At 44.0% G+C, this 12,181-nt stretch overlaps 1 protein-coding gene across 4 annotated transcripts in view; it reads left to right on the top strand.

Annotated features, from left to right (window-relative positions):
* LOC144484297 (NACHT, LRR and PYD domains-containing protein 3-like) overlaps positions 1-12,181 on the top strand; it is a 54,518-nt gene that overhangs the window by 23,842 nt on the left and 18,495 nt on the right. For all 4 annotated transcript variants that reach the window (XM_078202827.1, XM_078202828.1, XM_078202830.1 and 1 more), the window contains one exon: positions 489-652. In XM_078202827.1, the coding sequence (XP_078058953.1) occupies positions 489-652 (164 nt within the window). The remainder of the gene's footprint in view (positions 1-488; positions 653-12,181) is intronic.

Here is a 12,181-nt window from a genome sequence, read left to right as displayed (position 1 = left end):
TATGGGGATCAGGCAGGTAAGTGGTACTGATCCACGTCAGATCAGCCATGATCTTATTGAATGGCGGGGCAGGCTTGAGGGGCTAGATGGCCTACTCCTGCTCCTATTTCTTATGTTCTTATGAGACAAGCTCCTGAATAGACTAATCCCGGCTGTGGCGATTGCAGTTAAAATAAAGGCAAAACCTTTCAGGAATGAAATTGAAAAATGCTTCGAAACGCAAAAACATTTCCTGCAAAAAAGGTAATTGATATTGGAAAGTTGATGTGAATTGCTTCTTACTAACCAGGGGTATGAAGTGATTTGGAGGTCAGCTGGATACATGGGTTTTATTCACAAATGAGATAAATATCATGAATGTTTTCTGAAAGATAGTTGATAACATGGCTCACATGACATTTAAGTGGGTTGTTTTAAGTTTACGGGAAATTAAAACAGTCTAGATAGGAACTCATTGTGTTTCATTTTTTTCCAATTTCTGTTCACAGATCCAAACTCTAAAATCACTGAGTTCTTGACAAACTGTGAAGATGACCAACTGTTGCTGTTGACCAAATTCTACCGGGACAGACTAGAACAGGCGATTGAAGGAGTGGCGAGACTCTGTCTGATGTTTGCAACATGCGATCATATTGGTGTGAAAGAAAGTCATGTAAGTCCAGGATATAGTGGGTTTAGTGATTTTGCCCATTTTCACTTCGCAGACCTGATGAAATTAGAGGAAGAATAATTTGCTGAACAATAAGAAGCTATGGTCTCTCTTGCTGCTCTCCTAAAAAGACAACTGTTCCAGTGCAGCTACAATGCTGGCATCTACCCAACAACGTGTAAAAAATGTCTATCCCATTTGCCCAAAACAGGACAAATCCATATGGAAAATTTGCACCCCACAAGCCTCCTTCCACTAAGTGGCAGAGATAAAATGAGTCATTGCCAGTGACTTAAAGTTGTAGATACTTTGCAGTTTGGGACGGCAAAGTGGCACAGTGGTTAGCATTACTGCCTCATAGCGCTGGGAACCCGGGTTCGATTCCTGGTTTGAGTCATTGTCTCCGTGGTGTCTGCATGTTCCACGTTTTAAAGTTTATTCATTATTGTGAAAAGTAAGCTTGTATTAACACTGCAAAGATGTGACTGTGAATATCCCCTAGTTGCCATACTCCAGCGCCTTTTCGGGAACACTTGAGGGTGAATTTAGCATGGCCAATGCACCTAACCAGAGCAGCCGGAAGAAACCCACGCAGACACGGGGAGACTGTGCAGATTCCACACAGTGACCCAAGCCGGGATTTGAACCCAGGTCCCTGGCGCTATGAGGCAGCACTGCTAACTACTTTGGAACCGTGCTGCCGAGTTTTTGTGTGCATTTCCGTTGGGTGTTCAGCTTTCCTCCGACAGTCTGAAAGATGTGATGGTTAGGTGCATTGACCATGCGAAATTCTCCCTCAATGTACCTGAACAGGCGCTGGAGCGTGACAACGACGGGATTTCCACGGTCACGGAGGTGGCTAGATGGGTGGAGAACTGGCTTGGTCATAGAAGACAGAGGTTGGTAGTGGAAGGGTCTTTTTCCGGCTGGAGGCCTGTGACTAGTGGTGTACCGCAGGGCTCTGTATTGGGACCTCTGCTGTTTGTGATTTATATAAATGATCTGGAAGAAGGAGTAACTGGGGTGATCAGTAAGTTTGCGGACGACACAAAACTGGCAGGACTTGCAGATAGTGAGGAACATTGTCAGAGGCTACAGAAGGATATAGATAGGCTGGAAATTTGGGCAAGGAAATGGCAGATGGAGTTCAATCCTGATAAATGCGAAGTGATGCATTTTGGTGGGAATAATGTAGGGAGGAGCTACACGATAAATGGAAGAACCATAAAGGGTGTAGAGACGCAGAGGGACCTGGGTGTGCAAGTCCACAGATCTTTGAAGGTGACGTCACAGGTGGAGAAGGTGGTGAAGAAGGCATATGGCATGCTTGCCTTTATAGGACGGGGCATAGAGTGTAAGAGTTGGGGTCTGATGTTGCAGATGTATAGAACGTTGGTTCGGCCGCATTTGGAATACTGCGTCCAGTTCTGGTCGCCACACTACCAGAAGGACGTGGAGGCTTTGGAGAGAGTACAGAGGAGGTTTACCAGGATGTTGCCTGGTATGGAGGGGCTTGGTTATGAGGAGAGATTGGGGAAACTGGGGTTGTTCTCCTTGGAAAGACGGAGGATGAGGGGAGACTTAATAGAGGTGTATAAAATTATGAAAGGCATAGATAGGGTGAACGGTGGGAAGCTTTTCCCCGGGTCGGTGGTGACGTTCACGAGGGGTCATAGGTTCAAGGTGAAGGGGGGGAGGTTTAACACAGATATCAGAAGGACATATTTCACACAGAGGGTCGTGGGGGCCTGGAATGTGTTGCCGGGCAAGGTGGTGGAGGCGGACACACTGGGAACGTTTAAGACTTATCTAGACAGCTATATGAACGGAGTGGGAATGGAGGGATACAAAAGAGTGATCTAGTTTGGACCAGGGAGCGGCGCGGGCTAATTGTTCCTTGTTTCTCGTTTCAAGGCTTCATTCTATGATCATCTTGCTGGTGCCAGTACAGAGCGAGACTGCGGATAGTTGGGAACCTGTCTCGGGGGCAGGGAATTCATATGGTGTTCGTGGAAGTGGAAATGACTAGGGTTGGGAAGCATTTTCCGATCAGGGCCAGTGTGATCTCCTGGACTCGTTTCGATCGCCTCAGGGGGTCGGAGAGGAATTTCCCAGATTTTTTTTCCCCATATTGGCCCTGGGGTTTTTCACTCTGGGTTTTCGCCTCTCCCTGGAGATCACATGGTCTGGAATGGGGGGGTGGGGGATAGTTAATAGGTTGTAATGAACAAAGCATCGTAGCTGTGAGGGACAGCTCGGTGGATAGGATATTGGTATGTAGATAGGCTGGAAAATTGGGCGGGGATCCTGGATTCAGGATTCAATCCTGGACCGGGGAGCGGCGCGGGCTTGGAGGGCCGAAGGGCCTGTTCCTGTGCTGTATTGTTCTTTGTTTGATCTTTGTCACTACATTGCATTCTTAATGCAAGCCTCTTTGTAACATGAATAAATACACTTTAAGCGTTTAATAACATGATAATTGAAGTTCCTTTTAGGTACTGCCAGTATCACTTGCCTTCTGATCTCATTAAACCCTTGGTCCATTCATGGACCAACACGAGTGTCTGCCTCTCACATCACAACATTATTTGATTGAACTCTGTCATGGAATGCTCAGGCGATAGAAATGAATGGGAACTGCGCTAAATCTCTGCAATGGCTGCAGTCATACCTAGCACAATGATAGTTGCGATTGTTCGAGGTCAATCCTAGCAGACCCATGGCCCTCATACTTGAGTTCCTCAACGTCCTGTGTTCTCTGAAAATATATCCAGCTGTTTCATGACCTATCTGCTATCAATTGGTCAGAAGTGGAGGTGTTTTAGTGTTGATGTTAAAATGTACAACTTAATCTGTAACTCCTCAGATATCAGGAACTGAACAATATCCAGTCTAGTAAATGGTCAGTGATATTCCTGCCACACAACTCCATCCCTGTTTGACACTAAGTCACATTACCATTGCGGAAACCCACTTCAACAACCATGAGGGTTACAATTGAACACAACCTTAACTAGAAGAGTCAGAGGCTGGGAATTTGCTGCAAGGCTCTCTTCCTGAATTCCCAAAGTCTGTGAATAATCCACAAGACAAAAATGGGCAACGTGACGGAATACACTCCACAATCATGGATTATTGTGTCCAACATTATCTAAGCAGCTCGACACCATCGAGAATGAAGCTACCCACTTGATTTGCATGGAATTTGTTCTTAAAAATATTTCCTCCCACGTCACAATGTCAGCATGTGCACCTCGTAAAAGATGCACTGCAGCAAATCACTAACACTCCCTTAACAGAATGTCCAAAGCCTACGCCTCTACCACCTTGAAGGACAATGGGTGAAAGAGAGGTCTGGTGTACCCAATAACTACTCATCTAGCCCCTTCATCCAACTGCTTCCTTCAATAATTATTTTGTACTGAGGCATCTTCAATTACACAAGCATATAAAAAATATTTTGTGTTTAAAAATTGTTTTTCACGTCTACCAAGCATCTCCAAACTCCTTGTATTCAATGAAGTAGTTTTGAGTTGTAGTCGTCGTATTATAGGAAACATGTCAGGCAATTTTCATACATCAAATTCCCATAGCTAACAATGTGATACTGAACATATAATGCGTCTTCTTACGATGTTGATTGGGGCATAACTCTCTGACTGTTTTCTGAAATGGTGCTGTGCGACATGTTTCATCCACTGCAATGGGCAGATTGTATCTTGTGTAAACGTCTCATCTGAAAGACAGCACTTCCAAAAATGTAATCCTCCTCACTGCTGTGGTCGAGTGTAAACCTAACTTCTGCGTCCCAAACAAAAAGATCTGATTGCAGGAGGAGGAAGGATTATCTCACTGATTCAAATCAGTATTTTGTTGTTCAATACACAATACCACATAATTTTATTCCCACGCTACTAATGATAATGAATGCAACAAGATCTTTGTAGAATTTGACAGGAAGGAAACTGGAAAATAGGAAAGAAAAGGAGACACATAGCAAATATTGTGATCTCAAAACGATCTGCAGAGATGAAAATAGCCAGAGGATCTGTCAGCATCTGTGAAAAGGAAACGGTTTGGGTATAATTCTGAAAAAAAAAGAAAATGGTGTTAGTGGCAGTGAACAAAGTCGAGTGAGAGGCAACAAAGGCAGGTGGGGAAAAGCAGCTTAAAACACAAAAGAGTTGGAATGATGGAAATGTGTCAAACAAAAACTGGGAAAGGGACTCAAATGAAAACTTTGGGAACGAAAATCCCAACTGCTCCCCATTGTTGCTGTACATTGATTTCATTACTTGCTTTCAGCATCTTGAAAACTTGCACGAACACATCCCGTATTTTGCCCTGCCCGAGTGGAATTATTCCAACATTCACAAATTTTCACATTGACAATAATTTCTCAACTCTGGTAATATCCTTGTTTTGACTGCATGACAACTTAATATTGAAATGTTAAAACTGCAAACAACCTGGAAAAGTTTCTTACCCCTTTCTCCTCAATCCCCAACATCAACAAGTTGAGCTTCTCTTTCTTTAATTTATTCTTCCCTGGAAGTGCGTGTCACCATCCAGGCCAGGATTTATTTATTTATCCATTTCTAATTGACGGTGTTGATGATCTGACGTCATGGAATGCTGCAGCCTATGTGGGGTGTAGAAGGTCAGGTGTTAAACACGAAATCCAGAATTCATGCAATAAGGGTCCAACTGAAATCATGGAAGACTTAACAAAGAACAATACAATAATACAGCACAGGAACAGGCCCTTCGGCCCTCCAAGCCCGCGCCGCTCCCTGGTCCAAACTAGACCATTCTTTTGTATCCCTCCATTCCCACTCCGTTCATATGGCTGTCTAGATAAGCCTTAAACGTTCCCAGTGTGTCCGCCTCCACCACGTTGCCTGGCAGTGCATTCCAGGCCCCCACCACCCTCTGTGTAAAATATGTCCGCCTGATATCCGTGTTAAACCTCCCCCCCCTTCACCTTGAACCCATGATCCCTCGTGAACGTCACCACCGACCTGGGGAAAAGCTTCCCACCGTTCACCCTATCTATGCCTTTCATAATTTTATACACTCTATTAAGTCTCCCCTCATCCTTCGTCTTTCCAGGGAGAACAACCCCAGTTTACCCAATCTCTCCTCATAACTAAGCCCCTCCATACCAGGTAACATCCTGGTAAACCTCCTCTGTACTCTCTCCAAAGCCTCCACGTCCTTCTGGTAGTGTGGCGACCAGAACTGGACGCAGTATTCCAGATGCGGCCGAACCAACGTTCTATACATCTGCAACATCAGACCCCAACTTTTATACTCTATGCCCCGTCCTATAAAGGCAAGCATGCCATATGCCTTCTTCACCAACTTCTCCACCTGTGACGTCACTTTCATGGATCTGTGGACTTGCACCCCCAGGTCCCTCTGCGTATCTACACCCTTTATGGTTCTGCCATTTATCATATAGCTCCTCCCTACATTATTTCTACCAAAATGCATCACTTCGCATTTATCAGGATTGAACTCCATCTGCCATTTCTTTGCCCAAATTTCCAGCCTATCTATATCCTTCTGAAGCCTCTGACAATGCTCCTCACTATCTGCAAGTCCTCCAATTTTGTGTCGTCCGCAAACTTACTGATCACCCCAGTTACACCTTCTTCCAGATCATTTATATCAATCACAAACAGCAGAGGTCCCAATACAGAGCCCTGCGGAACACCACTAGTCACAGGCCTCCAGCCGGAAAAAGACCCTTCCACTACCACCCTCTGTCTTCTGTGACCAAGCCAGTTCTCCACCCATCTAGACACCTCCCCCTTTATCCCATGAGATCCAACATTTTTAACCAGCCTACCATGAGGGACTTTGTCAAACACTTTACTAAAGTCCATATAGAAGACATCCACGGCCCTTCCCTCGTCAACCATTCTGGTCACTTCTTCAAAAAACTCCACCAGGTTAGTGAGGCATGACCTCCCTCTCACAAAACCATGCTGACTATCGTTAATGAGTTTATTCCTTTCTAAATGCGCATACATCCTATCTCTAAGAATCTTCTCCAACAACTTCCCCACCACGGACGTCAAGCTCACCGGCCTATAATTACCCGGGTTATCCTTCCTACCCTTCTTGAATAACGGGACCACATTAGCAATCCTCTGGGACCTCACCTGCGTCCAGTGACGAGACAAAGATTTGCGTCAGAGGCCCAGCGATTTCATCTCTCGTCTCCCTGAGCAGCCTTGGATAGATTCCATCAGGCCCTGGGGATTTGTCAGTGTTTAAATTCTCTAACAAACCTAACACTTCCTCCTTTGTAATGGAGATTTTCTCCAACGGTTCAACACTCCCCTCCGAGACACTCCCAGTCAACACATCCCTCTCCTTTGTGAATACCGACGCAAAGTATTCATTTAATTTACACAGAGATTGGACAAACCAAACTAGCAATGGTATAGTAGAGGAGGCGTTCCTGGAGTGTTCTTTTTAGACAAATGCATTGAGGAGCCAACCAGCGAACAGGCTATTCTAAACCAGATACTGTGCAATGAGTAATGAAGGATTAATTCACAATCTTGTGCAGTTCCCTTGGAGAAGAGCACCTATTAAATGACAGAATGTTTCATTAAGTTCGAGAGTTAAATATTTGAATCTGAAACTAGGGCTCTGAATCTAAACAAATGAAATTAAGAGTGTATGTGAAGCGAATTATCAAAGATAGATGGTGGAACCTTGCTAAAGTGGTTGAAGGTGGATAGGGAATGGTTTATTTTTAAACAACGTTTTCATGAATTACAATAGTGCTTACATCCTGTCTGGCGCAAAAAAACTGCTGAAATGTGGCTCAAACGTGGCTTATTCAATAAATTAGGGATAATATTAAAACCAACGTGGAGCCATATAAAATTGGCATAGAAAGGCAGCAAGGCTGATGATGGGAAATGTTTTGAATTCAGCAAAAGAAGATTGAAAAATGATCCAGCGCAGGAAGTAGATTATGAGATTACAATTGCAGACAAGTAGAAACTAACAGTAAAAGTCTCTGTAAATATGCGAAGAGAAAAAAATAAATAAAGACAATGGAGGTCCCTTCTTATCAGAACCAAGGAAAATAAAGAAATGGCAGATGAATTGAACATAAACTTTCATTCTGTCATCACAAAAGAGGGCACAGAAAAGAAAAAACAACTTCCAAATATGTTAGGGAACCAAATGAACAGGCGGAATTGAACGAAATCTGTATTTGTAAGAAAAATGTGATGGGAATATTAATGGGTTTAAAGAGTGGCAAATCACCAGAACCTGATACTCGACATCTGAGTATTAAAGGAAGTGGCTCTGAAAATATTGGATGCACTGGTGGTCATTGTCCAAAATTCCTACAGAATTGAGGGTTGTAAATGTAATCCCACTATTTAAAAATGTAGGAAGAGAAAAAAGAGCATTACACACCAATTAGCCGGACATCAGTAGTGGGGAAGTTGCCAGAAAAACTTTAAAAACTAGTTCGAAAACATTAACGGGATCGAAAAAAGCCCAGCATGGGTTTATAAAAGGCAAATAATGCTTTAAAAATCGACAGGAGTTTTCTGGGGATGTAATTAGTAGAATAGTTAAGAGAGACCCAGTAGAAGAATCGCTTTTGTGCTTTCAGAAGGCTTTTGATATGATTCCTTATAACAAGTCAGAGGGCAAAATTAAAGCACATGGGTTAGGGGATAATTTGTTAGTGTGGATCCAAATTGATTTATACACAAGAAAAAGAGAGTGAGAATAAATGGCAGCAGTGACTTGTTTGGTACCACCGGTATCAGGGCTTCACACCCAGCTTTTCTCAAAATATATAAATGATCAGGATGAGGGAACCAAATGTAATAGTTTCAAATTTACTGATGAAACAATACTGGGTGGGATTAAGGGAATGGAGGATACAAGGAGTTGTCAAAGTGGTTTGGACAAGGTGAGTGGGTGAGCAGATAATTGAGTTGCAGTAGAATGCCACTAAATGTAAGGTTATACACTGTGGTGTGGAAAAACAGAGTATTATTCAAGTGGTGAAATAATCGGAAGTGTAAACAGCCAGAGGGATCTGGGTGTCCTTGTACACCAATCAGTGAAAGTGCACAGGCAGATGCCTCGAGCAACTCGGAAGGCAAATGGAATGGTGCCTTCATTGCAAAAGGACTTCTGATCATAATTAGACATGTCCATCTGCAGCTGTACAGCGCCTTGGCAAGACCACAACTGTCGTATTGCGTGCAGGTTTGAAAGGATATATTTGCCATCGAGAAAATATAGCGGAGGCTGACACAAGAGTTGGCCGCACTGTCCGAAGAGGAGGGATTTGTTCAAGTTTGTCAGTTTCACTACAGTTCAGAAGGATGAGAGGAGATCTGATTGAAATGTATAAAAGTCTAACAGCACTGGACAGACTACATACACGGGGTAAGTTTTCCATGGTTGGGGAATCTAGAACCAGGGGGCCCAGTCTCTGGATACGGGAGACTATTTAGGAGAGGAGGAGAATTGTTTTTCACTTAAAGGGTAGTGGACCTGTGGAATTATCTGCCCTTGAAGGTTCTGGAGGCCAAGTCACTGAATATATTCAAGAAAGAAATGCATTTTTAAAAGATACGGATAGAAGGCGAGAATATGTCATTGAGATAGATGCAGTAAGAAGTCTCACAACACCAGGTTAAAGTCCAACAGGTTTATTTGGTCGCAAAACCCACTAGCTACCAAAGCCATTTGCTACCAAATAAACCTGTTGGACTTTAACCTGGTGTTGTGAGACTTTTTACTGTGTTTACCCCAGTCCAACGCCGGCATCTCCACATCATTGAGATAGATGGTCAGCTATGATCTCGATGAATGGCAGATGATAAATGTTCTTCTACTCCTGGTTTCCATGTTTCTACATATGCACAGGTAACCCTTGCAGAATTCGCAGCCTCTAACCTGCATTTGTTGCCAAATTACCACCACACCCCTTCCTCAATGTAGATAACGGCGTTGACTAATAATGCATAGATCCGGGCTAATGCTGTGGGCACATGCTTTCAAATAACCAGTGTGGAAGATTTTGGAAATGAAAATCAACTAATACATCTTGAATTGAAATCTCGTTTCGGTAATGCTGACCATGAAAACATTATCCATTGATGTAAAAACCCATCCCAATCAATAATGTCGTTTGTAGACTGAGATCTGCTGTCCTTGTCTGGACTACGTGTGACCCCAGCTCTAAAACAGTGTGATTACGTCTTGAAGAGTCTAACAGACAACTCAGTTTTATTAAATGGCTGCAAAGTCTAAAAGTATTGAAACCGAATGATTCACCCGGAAATTACAATTACATTCCCAACCCTGTCGACCCTACAAATTTCATCATGTGGGGCCAGTGCTAAGATTCGGAAAGCTATCCCACTGACTAGTCAACCAGTTCCCTGAAACAATGAACCTCTTAACATCATACTTGCAGACAATGTCCCAAATACAACCATCATCATTGTTGGGTATGACCTGTCCCGCTGACAGGAAAGACCCACAAGACATCCAGTGGGGAGCGGATTGCCCTGGATTTCCTCAACATTGAGTCTGAACTCCCTGAAGTCTCATAATCCGGTTGGAAGCGTGGCAATGAAATTGCCTGCTGGTTTCAGCCTACAATGCCCACTATCTGATGAACAAGTGCTCCTCCATGTGACACAGTGTTTGGAGGAAGCACTGAGGATGGCAAGGGCAGGAAATATACTCTGGGTGGGGACTGAAATATCCATCAACAAGTCATGCTCAGTAGCGCCACCACTGAACGAGCGAGCAACGTCCTAAAGGGCATAGCCGCTGCACTGGGTCTGCGGCAGGCGGTGAGTGAATCAACAAAAGGTTTAACTTACTTGACCTCCTCCTGATCAGGCTGTCTGGTCCAGATGCACATGGTCAAAGCTGTCGGAGTGACCAACAAACTTTCCATTAGGAGGCAAAGTCCTGACTTACCTTCAGGTGTTGTGTGGATTTACCAACGAGTTAAATGTGATAGGTTTTGTACAGGTCAGTTGAGTCAAAACTGCGCAGCCATTAGACAGTGTGATCAATCAGTAGGAGCAGCAGAATTGTATTCGACCTTCACGGCCCAGCATATCATCTGCTCTGCTATTGCCAGTGTATCAGTCCGAGTGAATGAACAGTGCAGGAAGGGATGCCATTGATAGCGCCCGGGGGTACCTCAACAACAGGTGTCAAACTGGTGAAGGTTCAACACGGGAATGCTTTTATAGCAAACAGCAGAACAAGCATGAGGGAAGTGACCCGAAAACTAATGAATCGGATCCAAAGCTCTGCATCCCTGCCGGATTCGTCCATGGCTGGTGTGAATTATTAACTAACCATCTGGAGTATTAGGCGCCCCAAATATCCACGTCCTAAATTAAATATGTTTCAGTATGTCTGAACATTCCAGTACAAAAGATAAAGCTGAAACATTGGCAAATATTATTAGCCAGAAGAACGCAGGAGGTGAAAGAAAGAATTAATGCAAAATAGTGCGGATGCTGCAATGTGAAACAAAAAGAGAAAACCCCGGAAAATCTCAGCAGGTCTGACAGCACCTGTGAGGAGAGAATAGAGCCAACGTTTCGAGTCTGGATGACCCTTCATCAGAGCTCTGACGAAGGATTATCTGGGCACGAAACTTTGTCTCTATTCTCTCCCCACAGATGCTGTCGGACCTGCTGAGATTTTCGAGCCTTTTCTGTTTTAGGAGCCAGTAGATGATCTATTGTGACTGTCCATTGAGGTCCCTGTCATCACAGATGTCAGTCCTTAGCTAATTCAGTTCACTCCAAATGATGATATGAAATAACCAAAGTAAATGTAAACTGTAAATGCTTTGGGCCATGGCAATATTCTGGCAGGAGAAAGACGTATCAGTGATCGTACTTCTAACTTAATCTCAGATGTGGGGTGTTTGCTGACGATTGCACTGTTTTCAGCACAATTTGCAACTCCACAGATGCTGAAGCAATTAGAGCACATATGCAAGAAAACCTGGACACCAGTCAGGCCTGGGCTGCGATATGCCAAGTAACGTTCGCGCTACAAAAATGCCAGGCAATTACAAATGCCATCAAAAGAGATTCCACCCCTCCCTCCTTGGCGATTGAATTTCATTACAATCATTGAATCCCCCACTATCACGATGCTGGGGGGGTGCAGCTGACCTGAAACTGAATTGTACCAGGCACAAAATACTGGTGACGGGAGCAGGTCAGATTCTGTGGAGTGTGACTCACTTCCTCACTCCCCAAGACCTCTTCATCGTCTAAAAGGCACAGTCAGAGTGTGATGGAATCGTCTCCACTTGCCTGGATGTGCGCAGTTCCAACAACTTTCAAGACGCTCGACAGCATCCCGGACAAAACAGCCACCTGATTGACACCCCATCTCACCAACATCAGCATTCACACCCTCCACTATCGACACACGTGGCAGCGGTGTTTACCATTTACATGATACACTGCCACAACATCATAA

This window comes from Mustelus asterias, unplaced genomic scaffold (genome assembly GCF_964213995.1).
Source record: "Mustelus asterias unplaced genomic scaffold, sMusAst1.hap1.1 HAP1_SCAFFOLD_98, whole genome shotgun sequence".
In the NCBI taxonomy this organism is placed as follows: domain Eukaryota; kingdom Metazoa; phylum Chordata; class Chondrichthyes; order Carcharhiniformes; family Triakidae; genus Mustelus; species Mustelus asterias.
This window is presented reverse-complemented; position numbering and strand designations above follow the sequence as displayed.